We start from the raw sequence: 20,966 nt of genomic DNA, 5'->3' as shown, positions 1-20,966 counted from the left end.
ACATTCATACGGTTCGATAAAGTACAGTCTGAAATGTTTTGCGCTGTCTTTCACTGTACGTTTTGTTGGTAAATGTGAGATGTTCGAGACTCGTCTTCATATCGGAATTTCGGAAAACAAGCTCTCTCTCTTACTCCCATTTGGTCAGTAGCACTCAGAGTCACATTATACTGTTGTAAAGTCTGGCACGTGGGACTGCTGGGATTGGTTGAAGTCGCGGGAAACTCCGGTTATTTGTCAAATTTGCAGAAAAGTTGCGGTGATTGGTCAAAATTGCAAGTCGCGTCATATTCACGGTGATTGGTTGAATTTGTGTGAATTGGCGCGATGGCGAAATCCTGGCGAAGCTGGCAAATCTTAATACCGATAAAACTTGCTGGTCTAATGTTAGATATAATTTGTGGGGCTGATGTTGGGCCATGAAGTGTACATGGTGATTAAAAGGAGCTTTTCATGTGAAATTGTGACAACTAATAACTTGTAGGGCCCTATTTAACGATCTAATCGCACAGCGTGAAGTGCCTGGTGCAGGTGCGTTTAGGGTGTGTGGGTGGGTGGCATAGTATAGTGTGCATGAGTCTAGGCACATTTTACTAATTCTATATTAAAATAAAAATGAAATGCTGCGTTATTGTCTTCAGACCATGTTTTTGTTGGTCAATGGCGCAATCACTTCCTGCTGCCTCAAGGTAGCAATACGCCAAGAATGCACCTGAACACACCTCTCTGTAAGACCATCGCGCCCATGGGCGCAGGTGCATTTGCTATTTAAACGACGTGGGTGCTGGACGGGAAATTTACAATTGCGTCGGTTTTAAACTAGCAAAGCCACTTGCGTCGGGCTTTGCGCTGCGCCGCGTGCTAGATAGGGCCCATAGATTCTAACAGCAGTTTATAGTTAAAATGTGAAAGCCAGGCACACAATTTCTTTTGCTGAGGTCCATGTTTCTGTAATTTTTATCGACATTTGCTTTAATACTACAAAGAAATGTAAATCACAACAGGAGTTGTCCAGGGCACTTTACAGCTAGAGTAGGTCTAGACCACACTCTATGATTTACAAAGACCCAACAATTTCCCCCTTGAACAACATTGTCATCGGTTCAGTTTTATCACACAGGCTGCTCTGCTGCAAGTCCATGCTATGTCCAGCTGATCCCCGTACTTTTGCTGGTTGGCAGCGCGTGAGAACATCCGCAGCCTTGTCATCGACCCATGGTCAGGACCCGTACTCTGTCCCTAAGGTTAGCTCTGTGGAACATTCTGGGCTCAGGTCCCAGAGAATAGTGACATGTCAGCAGCCCATTCAAACGAACAGGCTGAGGGTAGCACTATGTTAGCGCTGCTGGGATGGGGGAGGGGGCAGAGGGTGGGAGTGCTAAAACGGGTGCTGTGGTAAACATTGCAAGGGTATACCAGAAAGCGTGGCTCTATGAAAGGTGTGGTGCTCCTAGATAGGCTCTGAGTGTTCAGAGCTCAGGACAAAGTTAAACAATATTATACTGTTGGCAAGGTAAATGAGAATGTGACGTTGTTCTTTTGTTTGAATCTAGGCCTAATTTGATTTGTTTAGGGTATGCAAGGTGAATTGCTATTCCAAAGTTCACGGTCTTCAATCTCTGACATGCACAACATGGTAGTCAGCAGGCCCGTAGACGGGGGGGGTTTGGGTGGTTCAAAAGACACTGTCTGTGCTGTCCTGCCCATCGAGATCAACTTGGGGTTCAGTGTCTTGCTCAAGGGCACACAACATGCGGACAGGAGGAGCTGGGGATCGAAACGCTACCTTGTGATTTTTAAAAGATGACCCACTCTGTCTCCTGAGTACAACTGGAGCTGATGGGAATGATGCCATTAGTTTGTCAGGTATTTAGTCAAAAAGTGTTTGGACTATTAAGTTTTGATCTAATTATGGTCCAAGAGGTAAAGTTAGATGTTCAGGTTCACCTACAATTGTCCTCATACTTCACTTGTCTCCTTGTTGATGGCATTTCCTTAAATAAAAATAAGGTTTCTGAAAACAAATTCTATTCAGCACTATGAGTTCAACATCCTAAAAACAGCTGCTGGTGTCCCAAACACTCATGGATATACGGTTGTGTGTGTGTGTGTGTGTGTGTGTGTGTGTGTGTGTGTGTGTGTGTGTGTGTGTGTGTGTGTGTGTGTGTGTGTGTGTGTGTGTGTGTGTGTGTGTGTGTGTGTGTGTGTGTGTGTGTGTGTGTGTGTGTGTGTGTGTGTGTGTGTGTGTGTGTGTGTGTGTGTGTGTGTGTGTGTGTGTGTGTGTGTGTGTGTGTGTGTGTGTGTGTGTGTGTGTGTGTGTGTGTGTGTGTGTGTGTGTGTGTGTGTGTTTCTGTTTCTGTGTGTTGATTTGCTTAATTTGAAATTGAGAGTCTGAAAGTGAATGTGGCGTTATTGCAAATTGAATGCTAAACCGATCTCATAGGGTAACCCCCGGCACGGTGGACCTGATACTGAAACAGCTGAATGCAACTGAAAGAGAAGATGAAACCCTGTTCAGCCCTTCCTCTTTTCCTGCGTCTCTAAACCTGACTGCTGATTGTAATTTATTATATTAAAAAGTAGGGGTGTGCAAAACAATCGATTCACATTCGTATCGCGATTCAAGCTTTTAAAATCGATTCATAGAATTGGAAAAATTTAACTGTATGTCTACGGCAGTCACATGGGAAAAGTAACTACACTTACATGCTGTGAATCGTTTTTTGAATTGAGAATGGTTTTTGAATCGCAAATCGAGTTTTATTTTTTTATTTTTTTTTTTATCTAATCTTGAGCTTAAAAAACGATATCGATATGCACCCCTATTAAAAAGGCTATTACCTTGCAAATTTACTATCAACCGTATTAAAAGTGTTTTCATGTTTTTATTGTTTTACAACTTTCAGTGACACTGGATTTAGTTATTGTACATTTAAAATGTTCCACTTAATGGGTACATTGATGGCAATTTTATTTAAAATTTAACCTAACTGGAGAACACCTTTCACCAAACACTTTTATTTATTTATTTATTTTTTAATTATTTAATTTAAGCATTTCTCGTAGGTGTAATAAATCTGTATACATTTTAAGTAAAGAAAGTAACCACTGAACCAGAACTAGCCTTGGATTTTGATAAATGACAATAGGAAATTGGTCTTGGTAGTAAACTCGTCCGAGTGTACGCAGCACTGAAATGTGGGACTATTTGTTTCCCTGATGTGAAATCCACTAATGCCAACTTGAAATTGTAACACCATAGCTTTGAATAGGAAATGCTATCAAAATTGTGGTTTCTCTGTTTTTCACATTTCTTGAATGTGTTGAACCAGTTTCATGTTGGAGCTCGATGCACAGTCAAAGTACACTAGTTGAAAACAAAGAGAAAAGATAATTATGGTGGATTTAACATTTATGAACTGATATTGCAGTACTTGGTGCATGCTTTCAGCAATTATTTGTACTTCCGTTGTTTTTTTTTCTTTTTGTTTTTTATATCTTATTCAGTGCTGCTACTTAAACCTGTGTATTAATGGCAACCTACAAGATCTTTTCTTTGTTTTGTTTACCATGGAGATTATTTCTCAAAGCTGTTGTTTGTCTTTTTATAGGTCCTGTCATCACGGCCATTGATCAGATTTAATGGAAACCAAGGGGTAAGAACATATTTCTCTCTCCCCCCCCCCACACTGTCTGTTCTAATCCAATGCATAAAGTTTTGTTTTCAGAATTCAGGTGTCAACACAGAAATTTCTTTCAAGAAAACATTTTGAAGCTCAAACTCCAACTGACTCCCACTTTTTCAAACCAGCCCTTGACACTTCAGTGCCATGTCTTTAAGTGAGCAGCAAGAAAGATGCTGGCAGAGCTGCTCTAAATTGAATGATGTACTTTTTGCCATATGTGTCGTGTGCTATGTTAACATTGCTTGATCTTAATACACTATCTCACTGGGACCTGATCAGGCAAATGTTTCCCAGCCTCTCTTGCTACTGGCCACAGTATTTGGGTTATTTTGCTTTGGCTCCTAAACGTGCCAAAATGGCAACCGGGCCCCTCAAAATACTCTGAAACCTCCCTTTTAAAATGTCCCGTTAGCTGCCTTGTTTTTCATAACTTCTCACCTGCTCTGTCAGTATATCCTTCCCATGTAACATGTTCCTGTTTCTTTGCGTAGTAGGAACTTTTGGCTGATGAAACTTGATCTTCATGCATTAGCCTCTCTGAGACCTCCCTTGGATCCTGTAGAGTGATTTGAGGGACTGATGCTTTTCAAATTATGTCTTTGAAATTGGATCAGATCAAAGCTCTCTGTTGCTGATAACTTGTTGGTGGCCCCTTGTCTTGTGTCAACCATTTGTACTATTACCAATATTAACTGCACTACTTAATTAATGCAAGGAAAAGCAATGGGCGAACAGCTGAGGAAACAAAGCCGGCTTGAGACAGAGCAGACTGAAAGCTGTAGGTGTTTTGTACCTGCTAATATTCACCACTACAGCAAAGCTAAAGTTAACCTGCGCCTGCCTTGCCTCTGTGGTGCAATAGAGGCCAGTCAATAAATGCACAAGATATGCTAAGTGAAGGAAAGAAACAAGTAGCAATGCAATAGATTGTGGAATCGTTTTTATGTCCTGGAAGAATTTGTTAAAAAACGTGCCTCCGTTTTGCACTTGGTACCTGCTGGTTGTTTAAGGGCCGGGACACATCAGGCCGATTATCGGCCGTGGGACAGTCTCGCGAGGTCAGTGACTCAAATCGGTTCGGTGTGTCCCGTGCCGTCGTCCGTCTGGGGGGCTGTCAGCGTTCGTTTTGGCCGACCTGACATATTCGGTCGGCGGCAGGGCAGTCGGGACTCACCCGGAAATGACGAGCGGAAAGACGTGACTACATTCTCTCAAAATCTGATGAAAATCTTTTTAACTGACCTTTTGTTGAGCTGAAATGAGGACAGATTCAGCAACTGCATGGCCTATTTCTCGCTTAAAATGTTTTCAGAAACACGTTTCAGTGAACTATTTTAGTACAATTTGAGATCGTATTCTGAACGGCCGCCATGACAGTCCAGGTCTGAATATCCGGAGAAAACAAACCCATGTGACGCGTTCGTCCAATCAGCTGCCGGTTTTCATTTCTTGGGCAACAATACAGATTAGCGCTGCCTGCTGTTATGGAGGCGTATTACGTCTCGTCTCCTCTCGTCTTTTTGATGTGTCCCGAGGCAGTTTTTTGGACCTCGGGGACAGTTCCCATAACCAGCAGCACAACCCAGTTCACATTTCACAGTCATGATCATATCGACAGGGTTTTCTGTCAACGGTCGGCCGTCTGTTATATGTGTCTACACCATTAGATGATCACAAAACCCAGACTAGGGTGCCAGCACTCTCTATATGAGCAATTAATTGTCCCCATGAAGACAATAAACATCCTCATGCTCACAAACCTTGTCTGCACAAGCCACTGCTTCCTGCACGGGCAAAAGGCAGTGTTTGCATGCGAGAGCCTGCCCAGTCTGACACTCTATGTGCACTTCTGTGCTGGCAGTTCAGTTTGACATCCAAGGAGCTGGTTCATTTAGTGATTTGCCTCGTGTCCGAATATTTTATTGGCTATCCATCTTTGTCCAAAAACGTTGTTTTGTGGGCATTACCATGGTCACAATGCCTCCAATAGCAGGATTCTAGTATCTCTATTGTATGTTTTAACATCTATCTTATTCCTCCCTTCCTACAGGTTCACTTTCAACCCTGCTCCGTAGTCTGCACCCTTTGCCTTTGTCTTATGTGAACGGTTTGACACTTAAGTTATCTTAGGTCATTAAATGTTATATAAAACGGTTGGCACCATATGGAGAACTGCAGGTTGAATGTGTGTCCTTGGTATAGACTTGTAATTAATTATTAACCAATGACTGCCTACTACACTCGTCAGCATCTAAACTTCTGCAAATGTCTACATTTCTTGAGGGGGACCATTGTATTGTTTACCCTAAAGTGCTTCCTCATGAAGCCCTAGAGCTGCCGCATCCCCATATCTCAGCGATGACTTTGGGAAAATGTTATTACTCAATAACATGATGGCTGAAACTGTAAAAAAAGAGTTTTCTCGTAAGAATAGCAGAACATACTCTATTTTTTTGTTGTATGATTACGCAGCGAAGACATTACATGGAAGTTAGCCCATTGCTGAATGAAGCTCCCCCCTCATTCAGCATTGAATACAGTTTGCAAATTCCCACTCAATGAAAAGGTTAAACGTTGGGAATGCAGGAGTTGATAACTAGAACAGTGGCTTGTTTACTTGGTGACCTACAGGTACATAAGCAATTTACTCCTAAAGTTGACACTCGTGTCTAAGGCACAAACGAGCAAAATCTGCTCCCAGACAGCTGCACTCACATTATAGCACAACACCTCATTCTGTCCATGCTGCAGTGAAACACACACACACACACACACACACACACACACACACACACACACACACAGAGCATACGTTACATTTATTTTTAAGGCTAGACGTGTTGCTTAGGGAATCCACTGCGTGCTTTCCAAACTCATCGATACACCCCAGGTAGCAGCAGCTTAGCAAATTTGTTCAACTCATTGTTTGGTGTGCATGTTGTCTGACATTTTATGATTATTGGTGTAGCTCAGGTCTGTGTATTTTGTAAGGGTCTATAATTTCTACATTTACGATAGTCAGTCATTATTTAGGCACCCTCTAGGAGTCTTGATAATTTGATTCTGCCGTCCTGTAGTCAATATTATAGTGTAAAATTGGGAGCTGTGCAGAACACTGCAATCCTGCGTAGAGCCAGACTCCCTTTTTATACTCTTACTATAAGTTATGCTATATCACCAAGTAAAATCAAATTTTCTAATTATACATTTTTAAATCTTTTTCTTTTTAGCAATAATTGGAATGTGTTGACAACACATATGTATGCATGCAATACAGGCATATGTGAAGTCATGTTTGTCAATCAGATCAGATGGTAGGCCTGGTGTTTTTTGGCTGAAAAAGTAAAGTAAGGCATGCATTTTACTGATGCAGCAAAGAGCAAACTCCACCATGGTGGAAAATCTGTTACTGTTGAGATCAGAATGCTAGTCAGGAGTGTGAAAGTGGCTAAATTACAGAGCAAATGGCCTGGCTGTCACGATGAGCTCTCATATTCATTCATCTGGTACAGCTCTCTCTGAGCTCTGACAAAGTGAGCACACACATAACAAGTTTCTTTCATCATTTAGAAAGGAAAACATTTCAAGACCTAAAAAAACAGACCGAAAATGCAAGGGTTTTTTCCAGACAGGTTTGGGTTCAGATTTTAAGACCATATTTATGTGGGCTGTATACAACATGTAGGACACAGGAATACTTCAACATTGTCGATGAATCCTTTATGCACTCTCTGCTGTCATTTCTCCTGCACATTTCATTCTGGCCGTTTAAGTGGCTTCAAGCTTTCTGTCATTATGTACAGCATGTATTTCTGAGTGTGGGCCAGCGTTGTGTCATGATGTGGCTAAATATCCATCATAGATTTTGCGATGTATCCACCAGCACCATTGGCGCTAGTCGACACTTATCCACAGCTCTGTCGCCCATTTAGTTTCCTCTTTATCTTTTCATTTTTTTCTTTTTGTCCTCCACAAGCCAAAGACCACAGACTGACCACGCCGGCTCAAAGCTAAACTTTTAAGTGCCAGCTACGATTTGAATCCGAATTCATATTCTGAACATATGTAAAGAAATTTGCGCTGGCATTGGCTTGTTTTTGTTTTTCTTTCCAAAATAAATTTGGGATTATAAATGCTAACTACTGCTGACTAGTTATGTTATGCAGGAACAGAAGAGTCAGGTGGTCGTCACAATCTTTACGGTTTGTTCTGCTTTTTAACTGGAAAAAAATGAGGCCACATGAGCAAAGCACTTGGAGCAGTCAGCACTTTCCAACATCTTTGATGTCCTCTTTGTGTGTCAGGCCTCTATCTCTAGCTGTGTTCGAAACCGTTCCCTATCACGGAAATGGCGCACTATATAGTGTTCGCCTTTTTGTAGTGGTGTTCGAATTCACCGCGGTTAATTTCATTCACTATATGTAGCTGTATGTACACTGCTAATTTGAGTGTACATACGATGAAGCTTTGATAAACACTCCAACTAATGCTGTTGCATGCAAGGTTTTTAATTTGCGAGTTAAACAGATTTTAACATAGGGGTTTTTAGTTCTTCCTAAGAGGGGAAAGGCTGTTTTTACAAAAGAATGTAAGCTTAAAGTTACAGCATCCACAGTTTGATTATCCCCGCTGTGTGTCAATCAAACCCCTTGAGATGCACCATCTCGTTTTTGAAGGGGGTTCTCAGATACAAACACATGGACATAACATTTCAAGCATCAAAATTGAACACACGATACATCTCGCACATCACATCAGTACTTTATATACATATAACTTTGCCATTAAATAGCTTGCAGCAAGAGCCATTCTCAAAGTGCACAAATACTGCTGTGTAGTCTAGATGCATAGTAAATGCAAACTAGAAAAAAAAAAAAACACACTCACTAAAGACAAAGTGTCAGCTTTCACCTGATGACCCATTTTCATTAGAAACTGTACTTTTTCACGCATGAGTAAAAATGAGTGTATGCACATTGTGGTTTGTGATGATTTGGCCTCTGGGGGCAACAGCCAATATTTTTTCGGGTTCCAGTGTAGCCAGCGGATATCTGGATAACTGATATCCGGGCCAAGACTTCCTCTTCCGTGCGCTGTTCATTAGTTACAGTCAGAGTCAATTCTTCTTGTAGATGTTTTACATCCAGTCGACATTTAGGCTATCTCTATAAACCGACATCTGCATATGAATGTAGATGGATTTTTTTTTTTTTTTTTTAAACAAGCAACATTGTCAACAGACAATAGCCGATGGGTTCTGAGATTGCATTTTCATTTTGGATTCATCAACAGTCTTTTCATGATGGTAATTAAAGGTAAAACTAATACTATAATGGTTGTATTTTCAAATTGTATCAGTTATTAATTAATCTGTATGAGGTTGACTGCAGCAGTGTGTGTGTTATGTTAAACTGAAGTGTTATGTTATACTAAAGCACTATGGATAACTGAGAGCACAGGTCTTCCAGGAGGGCAAATATAGGACATTGTATTTATTTATAGTCGGCCACCTGCAGCCTTCACGTGTTGGGACTTTTGGTAAACCGAACAGAGCTGCCTACAGTCTGACCGCATATCAGTCCCAGCACTGGTGAAGAAGCCAGGCTGAGCCTCTATTCTAGGTTAGGTTAGGTCAGCGGCAATGAGCTGCTCACTGGTCAAGAAGAACTTTACTGGGGATCCACAACCATCTAATACATCCATCTTTTGTTACCATGGATCAGTCTGATGCCCAGTCCTTGTGACACCACTTGAATTCATGCTCATGAAAACCGAGCTGAGCAGGTCGTCAGCCTGCCACGCCCTCCTGGAAACCTTACCTGGCTGGCCTTGCCATTAGTCTTAAACTACTTTCAACTGGTGTTTTCTCTTCAGGACTTGTCAAATGCATGCATATGTGACTACACATCCTAATGATAGGGTGAGGTGGAATCGGGTAGACTCAAGTGGCAAGGCTATTTTTTTTTAGTGTCTCCCTCTCTCTTTCACATTTCTCTCTAAGAAGTTTACTGACATGCCTTATTTGCACTGCATTAACATGTTAACCCTTTTCATTCAATGCCTAAATGCAAACTGTATTTTATCAGCATCTGCATTCCAGTAATCACTTGTCTAATTATTTGCTCCATGTAAACAAATTGTCCAGCAGCTGTCTGATTAAAGGTCAGTTGACAGTGGTTAACTCCACTTCCTCTTAAGTCTTTTAAAAAAAAAAAAAAAAGGCAATTCTGGGGGTGGAACAAAAGTGCATAACTGTGTCAAAGACCGGACACTACAGAAATACCCATCATAGTTCTACTGCTGTAGTAATTTACCTGTGGTTCCTCCAATCCCACGTTGGGAATGCAATTAGGATCCTTCTTCAGTGCACAGACCATCCTAGTAGAAATAAGCTGGAGGAACGCAAGGCAGTGGATTTTTAGGAATTTTTTTTTTTTTTTTTTTTTTTTAAAGCCAGCAAGAAAATACCTGGGGCTCACTCACAGCTTTGCCTAGTCAGAGCCAGGTTTTTAAGGAAAAGAGCACTGGCATTTGTTTATAATACTGAATACATCAAAAATAAAAATGGTGTCCAAGTCTACGGATTTTAACGCTATGAGGCCTTATGCCAAATAATTAAGAACAGGGATATCTCATGTTGATTTCATATGTTCATGTATTTCTTCTTTGTCTTCAACAGAAAATTTCAATACCACGGTCAGAAAATTCCAGTGAACTGCAAACGTTTACATTCTATCTGTCAAATGTGGGCAGAGATAACCCCCAGGGCAGCTTCGACTGCATCCAGCAGTACATCACCAGGTGAAAGCAAACACTGAATCGCACCCACTTCCACTCCTCTTTTTATCAAGCTGTGTGCCTGTTCGGAATGGGCCAGTTACTTGGTTCCCAGTATTTATTTATTTTTCTTTATTGTGTAAATGATCACAAACGTGACAGAAAATACAGTTCTAAAAAACTTGGTTCCTAGTATTGCTGCTTTCAGCATTGTTGGGTGGCGTGCCCGTTCAAAGCGTTCTCGAGAACCACTCCTCCAATGGTAAAAGGTAAATGTGCTGCATTTATATAGCACCTTTCTATTGCTTTTTTGAAAAGTTGCTAAGGGGGTCTGTGAAGTTGCAAAATCTCGCAACAAAGTCGCAAAGTACAGAGGCTCGTACAACAGCATGCTGCGCGTTACGTCATTTGCGTATGCCGGGTGACGTTTGAAAGACACACACGGAGGTTTCTTGATTTATAGTTAGTTAGATGTGCAACCAATTCTTCTTTTGCAGTAACACCAATTTAGTTGTTGGGGAGCATTTGACTCAAGAGTGTTTTGGACAAAGTTACCTAATGAGTGTTTCCAGGTAGGCAATCTGTTTGTTTAACATAGTTAGGATCTGAGGTGAATCAACAATCCTCTCAGTGGCGTTTTGATGAACACAATCAGGACTTTGGCTCCAAGTAGCAGCTACTAAAATGGAAAGATGCAATCTGGAGGTGCATTAGCATTACACTGGGAAATGATATACTTGTCCTATTTTATTTTCAATAAAACAAATGGGAAGGGTGGGATAGGGGTAGATACCATGGGATAAAATCCAGTCAAAACTGACCTTTTTACTAATAATTCTTCCAAAATTATAAAATTGAGTGTTTGCAAATTGTGCACCATTGCAAAATAAGAACAAAGTTGTTCAAAATAGAAGCAACACATGCATTTTAGTTTTTGCTATATCTGCATATATTTGTAGTACTTGCTCTTGCTGCGTGTGTTGACTCTGTGTCGTAGCAGTGGCAACGCCAAAATACCTGCTTATGTTGTGGATCTATCCCCTTATATGCATCGAGCCCTTTAAACTTGTTCTGCACACTTTCTCTGGCCTGACATGCAAACATTTGCTAGTGTCAAAGGGGAAGGAAGTAGAGAAACCTACTGGGGAACAACACAAATCTTCTGCCACTCTGACTGTCAAGTTTCTGACCCCATTATTCTTAAAATATATTTAACAAGTGGGTCAGCTGGAGTTTATCCACATCCCTGGCTGGATCCTAATCAACCTTGAGTTCAAATCTAAAGCCCAAATGACTCCACTTCCACTGAGTGCGCCTGCGCCAGCACCATCTCATTTTCTGCCATTCCTCATCGACGCGGAGGGGAATCGAAGCGAGCTGGAAAGTCAGGAAAGAATAGGATATGATGTGGAAGTCAGTCTTGTTGGATGGAAATTGAAAAAAAATAAATAAATAGCTGTGACCTCGGGGGTGTTTAATGGACCTCATCTGGGCAGGAATGCACAGTGAATGGATAGATTTTTGCAAATGGTGAGAGATTTAAGGTAAATGCTGAGAATGAACTTGTAGTGGTATGCCCTAAAATATAACATAGGTTTATTTCCTGTCTATTGCAAATAACTGTCAAACTAATCATGTACTATAGCACCTTCATAATAAGTAGATTCCCATCCAATCTTTTCCATTCTCTTTCAGTTGAAGCTTCTGGTCACTTTATCCCCGTCTTCCTCTCTCACGATCTCCTCTTTGTTTTGGCAGTGAAGGGAGCATTCAGCTGGATTGTTTGGGTGGGATCCAGGACAAGATTACAGTATGTGCCACAGATGACTCCTACCAGAAGGCCAGGGAAAATATGGCCCAGGTCGAGGAGGAGACTCGCAGTAGGAGTGCTATCGTCATCAAGCCTGGGGGAAGATACGTAGGTGAGGAAACCTGGAACAGACTCACGCAGGCCACCAAATATGCACCGGTCCGTTTTCTCAGTCATGGACCTGAAAAGACCAGTATTTAATAACTCGGCTTTTGGTTGATGGGGGGGGAAGAGGTATTTCCATTTTAAACACCGTAAAGATGATGGGAGTTAACAGGCGTCAAGAGACTGGAAGAATTTCTGTACCCTGCAAACAGCCAAATGGTCCATGTGTTTGTGTAGCTTTTCTCTGCTGGTGAATGGGTTCACATCGCACCAGACAGGTTGTTTGGGTCTGGGCCTGAATGGCAGAGGGCCAGCACACTGCCAGCATGCCTCATCTGTAACCAGGACTTTATTGAATTTGATGGTGGTTGCTTCCTCAATGGTTAGCAAATGCGCCACATGCATTGCACACTGATCCTCTTTCTCTCTAAACCCATATACTGTGTGTGATTTAAAAACACAGAGGCAGAAATGTCCCTGGGCATAACGCATCAAGTTTCTGGCTTCTTGATTTGGTCTCTGACCGGCACAATAAACCACATCGTGCTACAGCCACAGTAGAAAACCACAGCAGTCCTGCCTTGGTGCCTGCAAAAAAAAAAGAGAACAAGTGCAAGCCTATTCACTGTTCAGCAGGGAGTCAAAAATTGTCTAGTCCGTGTGTGCTGTGGATCCAAACAGTATTTCGGACTCAGTAGCAGGCAACACAAGAATCACCTGAAAAAGGTCTCCGTGGGAGACGGTGATAATAGCTGTTTGTAAAGAAAAGGTGAGTTTGGGTGGATGGTGGCAGCAGTAGTAAAGATCAGTACATGATCTTTTTGGAGTCTCCCTCAGCCATTATCAGTCGCTGAGATAAAGAGGTTGACAGAACTAAATATATTTCTGGCTGAGATTCATGTTTTTTTTCTTAAGCACTGGTTTCACTGCTAGATTGTAGTACTAAATTCCTCCTGTGATTTTTAAATTGTCAGTTATAGTAAACTGTACAAACTATCTGTTCTTTAGAATGACCACCCTAAAAACTATTTGGTAAGATAAATAAAATTGTCAATTATCAAATAGAAAAATGAGAAAACAAAAAGAAAATCCTGTGATCACACTGACAAGACAGTTCCTTATCCAACTTACTAATGCCTGTAACTTCTCCACACCTCAGGTAAGAAGGTTCAGATCCGGAAACCGGCACCTGGCCTCTCAGACGTCGCCCCGTTGCGGAGGACCTCCCGGCCGGTCATCATCTCTAGCAGTACGCTAAAGAAGGGCACCGCTCAGCACAGGCCGCTCCGGGAGCGCCTCACACACCTGCTGGCCCTCAAGCCTTACAAGAAGCCTGAGCTAATCCTGAGGTTGCAGAAAGATGGCCTCTTGCCATTAGACAAGGACTCCCTGGATAGCCACCTGCAACAGGTCTCACACACACACACACACACACACACACACTTATTGCCCTCCGTTGCCTCTCGCCAACTGCAGAGGCAAGTAGACTTACCCATGCCTCTTTCTCATTTCCTAGGTGGCGAACCTGAATGGGAAAGACAACACCTTCACATTGAAGGACTTTTTGTATAAGGAGATTCAGAAGGACTGGCCAGGCTACACAGAAGGAGACCAGCAGCTTCTTAAGAGAATCCTGTTTAAGTACGTCAGAGATGTGGATCTCTCTCACTTTAAATCCACACATCACCCTATTCTGATGATGATTCTCATCAGCTATAAATCAGTCCAGTCTACTGTCTTATAAATGGTCAGTTCTTTGTTTTGTTTTTTGGCAAGGTTTGTGACAGAGCATACCAGCAGCCCGAGGTCCCTTAGCTTCTGAGCAACAATGGCCAATATTGTAGCATTTGAAAAGAAACAGATTTGTTTTTTTTTGCGTGTACGACTTGGTACATCAGATTTACTTCCATTGTATTTGCTTTAGCTGGGTAGACTATTCTCAAGTTTTACAGATTTGTGACACTGCAAAGCACCTTGTTTTGTTGTCGTGTTGACACTGTGGCGAGGGTGAGGCCACAGGGTGATGGCTCTGGTATGTGAGCATCGTAGAGCTGCCAAGCTTTGTAGAGAAATGGCCTTCTAAAGGACTGACAACTGTGTGCAAAGTATTTCCCTTTTTAATATCTTGGTACATAACCAATGGAGATTGTTGTGTACAAGATATGATAAGGAAATATAAGGCTGCCTTGGATTGAATTGTGTGCACTTGAAATTATGTAATGCATGAGGTATGGTTGTGTAAAGCCCACGCGTGCTATTTGTTACACTGGCAGGTTGTGTTTCTGTGCGTCCACAGGAAGTTTTCTGTGTGCTCCACTGAATTTTGTCTAAGTGTTGTATTTGTTGACAGCATGAGCGGCTGGCCCTCTTCCCAGTGGAAAAATCTGATTTCTGAGGATCTGGGCCACTAAGGAAAAGCAAGCTCCCAGCTTAGCTATATATAGACCAGGCAGCAATGCTCCAGTGCTCAGTTTGTGTTTATGTAGTGGACTCAAGAATAGCTCCTATTCTCCATGATGAGCTTGGTTTTACCTGTGGGTAAACTCTTAAGGCAGCTAAAGTGTTGGCTTTGTGTTGATACTGCTAGTGACATAGCATTATGGTATGTTTTGTGTTGTATTGGGTGTTTGAAAGGTGTTTTAATTTTTGGTATTTTATTCTCATCTACATTGATAGAGAACAAAAATTCCTTACACTTTAAAAATTTTTTTTATTTATATTTAAAAAAGTTTCCCAAAGTTGGCATTTATTTATTACTATGTATTTGGATTTCATTTATTTCTGGCCACTCTGTGTATTTTGTATGCATAGTCACACATACTTGCTTCCTATCCGTGTGTCTCACTTGTAACTATACTTTGAGCTCTGTTTGTGAGTTTATCAGCTGACTAATAGCCTCCCACCTAATACCACCTCACCCTCCCCAGCTCCTCCAGAGTTCTGAGCTAATGCAGTCAGTCACGCAGGAGTAGCGCAGCAACACGACCGGAACGCACATGATGCAACAGTGTTCCAGCACATGCCGATTCGTGTGTGAGGTGGCACCCGTCCAAGGTTCAGCCATATCGTTTCGGCCTGCTGTCTCACTCATAGCTCATGCTTGTCTATCGGACTGTCCCCGCCACACACACACACACACACACACACACAGATCTGAATTGACTAGACTTGGTGTACCCAACTGCCCCCCTTCTGATAATGTCATCAGCTGGGACAGCAGCATCTCTGCATGTGCAAAGTGCTTTTTAACATGTCCTGTTTGTGGCAGTGGCTTCTTTGTGCGGTAAACCTTTAAACCAGAGCTAGAACGGTCTGATCAAGAAAGCATACTGAAATTCCACTTTTAATTATTAATTCTTCACTGTGTGTACATCTGTTTTAAAACAAGACTGGCTCAACGGGATGGTTATCATGCTGAGAATTAACCACGGCTTGGCAGAGTTGGTTAAGCACTGTTTATCTCGGTTGGATAGCTGTTATTTGGCACCAATCTTTTATTTTGACACTTGTGCTGTTTGACAGATTATTCTGGTACATAATGAGGTCAGAGTTTAGTGCATCATAATCAATCTGAGGCTCTGTTCACACGTGGCACTAAGATGGTTCTTGGCTCATAATACAGGTGTAAAGACCGCAGAGTGAAGTGAGGTCAGGGATCGAGTGTTATGAAAGTACACAAATACAAGTGGTATGAAAACAAGTAGTGCAGTACGTCCCTGATCCCATCGAAAAAAAACATGTAGTCAACTTTGTACTGTGCATATTGTCTGGTAAACCTCCCAAACATCCATACCCAAAGTGGGCTGCAGCACCATATTCTGTCTCTCTGGCTTTCTCTCTGTCAATGTCGTGTCATGCCACTTTCTCACTCATCTTGAACTAGCTGCCAAAATAGCTAAATGTCTGTGAGATGACTATTATTCTTCTGTAGAAAAGAAAATAAAGCAGAAGTGGACTATGACACTGGTAAACAGATTTAATGATTGAAGTTTTTTTTTTTTTTCTCTGTCCATTTTTGAACATGAAGTGTGTGCTTATGATAAAGTGCTGCTCTGTCAAGTAGGCCCTTATTTGCTCTGTTGTCATGGCTACCCTCTCAGCTTCACAAAGCAACTGTTGTCACTTGTTTTTAAATGTCCTTTATGATTCTTTAGAATTGGCTTGTCACTGAGGAAATGGCAGCTATGGAGTTTGTACTTTTTGCTCGAGTATTTTCAAGCTCAAAGAGCACAAATCGCCTAATAGCTTTTGATGTGTTGGTCAAACCAGTAAACACCACATGCGCTGGATGACCAGTCAGATATAGTGTAGTTGAAGGCTCGGACATTGCTGCATTAGTGCAGATGGAAAGGCTGTGTACCTCAACAGGTTGTTGGACAGAAAGTAGTGTTCCTGCAGCGCTGGTATGCAGTTTACAGTTTAGTCTGCAGAAATTACATCACGTTTTTTTTTATTTATTATTATATATTTATTTTTTTGTGTGTGTGCATTTGTTTATACATGCATGTGTTCACTCTTAGAAAACAGAGCCAGGCCCAGAACAGCTCTGCCCCTCCGCTGGAGAGCCCGCCCAAAGAGCTGGCCAGCAGCTCGCCATCTCAGGTGAGCTTCCTGTTTGCTCTTCTACCTTTCTCTCCCATCCACACACATTTCCTTTTATCCCTAAGTTTCCACTCTTCTCTCAATTGTGTAATGTTAACGGCTTTCGAGTACTTTTTGTTCTATTGGAAAAAAAATATTTTGTGTTTATTTCATAATTTTATTAGTAATTTATAATAAGTTACTGAGCTTTCAAACTGCTTGATGTTAATTCAGTAGAGTGTAAACACTGCCTAGCTAATCTTTAACCAGAGCCTGTATGCCTTCAGCTTTTCCAGCTGATCCAGTAGAAATGGTAGGGGAACTTTTCCACCTTTTCTACCCGTAGCCTGCTCACCGGGTTGTCCCTGCAGTCTGCTGGTTTCCGCTCTTTACCATGGAGGGTTTTTCTAGATCATCTGGCTCCCTCCAAACGGATTTCGGTTTCCTCTCTTGTCTTTTCAGTGAATTTCATTTGCAGTACGTGTTTTCTTAACTGGTTCCAGTTGAACAGAATTACTTAACCAATGGTTGTTTTGAGCTCTTCAAGAACCTTTTAAAAAATATACACAGTTTTGCATGAGTACCAAAGCTTTGTTACGAAACCAAATGGCCCCCATGGTACATCTTATTTTAGTGAAACTCATTGCATAATTCAATTTTTAATATTTCTTGTCCTGCTGCTCTGTTTTTAGGTCAGCCCAGACTCCCGAGATTACCCATTGTTTGCACTTCCATTAGGGAGAGGAAGGAGGAGCTGCTCGGTTTATATCAATAGCTCCTTCCTCTAAGATTCTTCTCACCTCAGACACCTCTATGTATGGCCCTTCCTTTCCGCTCCCTCCCTCAGTAAACACAGTACACAAACACAAGCAAACAGTACCCCAGGCTCTCTTTTAGATTCACTGGTATAAAAGAGAACCACACCAGGTAAAGAGCTGTGGGTAAACCTCAGATAGGTGAGGGATGGATCAGGGAGAGCTGCAAGGCAAACAGGGCGAGACCATGTCCACACAAAAACCGATAAATGCAAAAATAACTAGCTTTTTCCAAAATGTTTTCCGTTTACACTGGAATACAGAAATAAAATCTAAAGTCTCTCCATCTTCATCTTTTGTTAGGTCCCACTTTGTTCTGCTGCCTCTTGCTCGCTAGGATCACAGAAATTTGGCCTTGTTTTCCCTGTCCGCACTATATTACAGCATTGTTTTTTTCCGCTCTGCAGTGTTGTCATATAGCTGTTTTTGGGTGTAAAAAAAATAAATACAAATAATAGTGTGGAAATGGTCTCCTTTAAGACCCAAACGGAACTCCTCACTGGTGCTGCTGTAGTTACAGAGCCCCAAAGTATCCTGTTGGGATAGCCAACACACAGTGATTGGGTCAGCCACTCCCAAAGACATTAGTGTGGGCTGGGTCTAACAGGACCTGTAATTCTAGTCTGTCATTTAATCCCTGGCATTGTTTAAAAAAAAAAAATAAAGACCGCACAGTCATCCTGTTCTCAGTGCTGCTCTTTCTTATTTCTCAGTGTTCTTTTCTCCATCTATCTGCTCGTACTAGATCCTCTCCTCTGTACACTCCCTTGTCATCCACTCTTCAAACCATTTTTGTTTGCTCAGACCATGATTGCATTTTTTTTTTCTTGCTCTCTCCTGAGGTGAATTGAATTCATATTGAATCCCATTTCAAGTTCTGCTACTAAAACTGCTATTTTCTTTGCCAGAAACGGCCCCCTGCGGACTTCATCGACCCTCTTGCCAACAAAAAGCCCAGGATATCGCATCTCGCCAGCAAAGCCGCAACAGCCCCAGTTAATGGCAAGCTCAGCTCCTCCAACGGGAGAGGGGAGGCAGGTGGAGCGCAGGCAGGTGAAGCGCAGGCAGGCGTGGCGGTTTCTGTGTCAGACGGCGGCTTGACGTCCAGCTCCCAGCAGCTCCCCGTGCTGGACATCCCTCGTCCTTTCGAAGCACTGTCGGATGTCAGCAATGACTCCAGCCACAACGGGAGAGATTGTGACTCTCAGGAAACCGCAGTGTCCGAGAGGCTCGGCCAGCCTCCTTCGTTGTTCTTGGGCTCGACGATGCTCACCGCGCCCAGCATCGGCAAGTCCTCTCCTGGGCACACAGGCGCCGACGGCCCTCGGGACAAGAGTCCTTCATCCTTCAACAACAAGTCCAGGAAGAAGTCAAAAAAGCATAAAGACAAGGAGAAGAGCAAAGACAAGGAGAGGGTGAGAGAGAGGGCGCAAGCGAAGGAGAGGAAGAGTCGTGGGGAGCGTGTGCCTGAGCCTAACCGAGCCTGTGGGATGAGCCCAGGAAACCTCACAAGCAACAGTATTCCACACAAAAGCACAGGTGAGCGGAACAAAAACACACACACACACACACACACACACACACACACACACACACACACACACACACACATCATTCCCACCATTCTTCTGCACAAAATGTGTTATTTACTACATTCAGTTTCACAGCTCTTGTATCAGATAAGAGCTTTCTGAATAAAAGTAGTACTTTTATATGTGGATGGACACCAGTTAGTCATCACTAGGAGTAGGTGATGTGTCATGTAGCCAGTACGTGACTCACCGATTTTTAAACCGAGACACCTGCTGTTTAGCTTTATGCCTTCAATAACCTTAAATACACGCCTGTGAGTCCAACTGGCAGATAATATCTTCAGAGAATTAATGATGGAAACAATAACTAATTATAAATAATGATCCTTTTGTGGTGTTGCCTTTCCAGTTGTTTTTTTCTCTCTTTCAGGCAGAGACGCAGCAAACATAACTTATTCAGATGAATTCCCTTTTCTAACTGTGTGACTCTGTTTTCAGATCTAAATGGAATGTGCAACAGTACCAGTATTCCTACGTCATCACCTGAGGTGGCAGACTATTTAGTGTGAGTATTTAACGCCGTTTTAAACATAAAAAAAAAAAAAAAAACAACAACAACCCTGGGATGAATGAATTTCATTGGTTTGTGTCGGTTCCTCTCATTAAGTCTCCCTGTAATAAGCATTGTTCCTCTCACTGGAGTGCCAGTGTTGACTTCCTACGTACAGTATACGGTGTGACTTTCTCCCAAAATTCCCTTTTCAGTAACTTTCTCTTATTTCCATCCTAGGAAGTACACGGTGATCGGCTCTCCGGAGCAACGTCAGAGGTATAAAAACGATTTCAACGCAGAGTACAGCGAGTACCGGGGTCTGCATGCTCGGATAGAGGGCATCACCCGGCAGTTCACTGTGCTGGACAATGAGCTCAAACAGCTCCATCAAGGCACAGACAAGTACAAGGTACGTTTCCTAAAGCACGCACACAAATCTGCTATTTTTGTTAAAAAATATTCTTAATAACTAGCAAGATGCCCTTTTCAGTTTTATTCATATCCCTTATCCTTTTTTGTGTGTGTTCTCTCCACAGACAATCCACAATCAGATACTTCAAGAGTATCATAAAATAAAAAAGGTAAGTTTGAAGTCCTGCTATATCAGATATTGATGGCTTAATGTACGTTAGCAGATGATCGGATTGTGACTCTCGTTCATGTCCCTTGCAGACTAATCCAAACTATAGCCAAGAGAAGAACCGCTGTGAATATCTACACAACAAACTGGCACATATAAAGAGACTTATTGCCGAGTACGATCAACAGCAACTTTAAAAGTAGTTAGCAGACATTGTTTCCCTGTTGTCTCTGGAAACCAAGCAGATAAAGGAAAACTCTGGATTCCGCCTGTGCTAAAAAAAAATATATAAAAAAAAAAAAAAGGTTCTCATGGAAGACGCCATGAAAGGAGTATTCCACTCATTGGGGCCAAAGGCTCTAATGAGGACTAAGCAGAACACGCAATCTTTTTCTGTTTTTTTTTTTTTTTTTTTTTTTTTTTTCATTTCTTTTTTGGAAGATGGGGTTGTGCCTAGAGTGGCTGGGCCCGTCTGTGTAGTTACAATGCATTAAGAAAAATAGGTTCTGTGTGGCTTTTGTTTTTCT

The 20,966-nt window shown here is 42.0% G+C and overlaps 1 protein-coding gene across 1 annotated transcript in view; it reads left to right on the top strand.

Annotated features, from left to right (window-relative positions):
* ell (elongation factor RNA polymerase II) overlaps positions 1–20,730 on the top strand; it is a 31,788-nt gene extending 11,058 nt beyond the window's left edge. Inside the window, exons 2-12 of the mRNA XM_028587759.1 lie at positions 3,612–3,656; positions 10,366–10,487; positions 12,222–12,385; positions 13,538–13,788; positions 13,895–14,019; positions 16,899–16,980; positions 18,683–19,313; positions 19,805–19,871; positions 20,097–20,268; positions 20,396–20,440; positions 20,532–20,730. Of these exons, the coding sequence (XP_028443560.1) occupies positions 3,612–3,656; positions 10,366–10,487; positions 12,222–12,385; positions 13,538–13,788; positions 13,895–14,019; positions 16,899–16,980; positions 18,683–19,313; positions 19,805–19,871; positions 20,097–20,268; positions 20,396–20,440; positions 20,532–20,636 (1,809 nt within the window). The 3' untranslated portion in view covers positions 20,637–20,730. The remainder of the gene's footprint in view (positions 1–3,611; positions 3,657–10,365; positions 10,488–12,221; positions 12,386–13,537; positions 13,789–13,894; positions 14,020–16,898; positions 16,981–18,682; positions 19,314–19,804; positions 19,872–20,096; positions 20,269–20,395; positions 20,441–20,531) is intronic.
* Positions 20,731–20,966: the final 236 nt, after the last annotated feature.

Source organism: Perca flavescens, chromosome 9 (genome assembly GCF_004354835.1).
Source record: "Perca flavescens isolate YP-PL-M2 chromosome 9, PFLA_1.0, whole genome shotgun sequence".
NCBI classification, from domain to species: domain Eukaryota; kingdom Metazoa; phylum Chordata; class Actinopteri; order Perciformes; family Percidae; genus Perca; species Perca flavescens.
The sequence above is the reverse complement of the archived record's forward strand: the minus strand, read 5'-3'. Positions and strand labels throughout refer to the sequence as shown.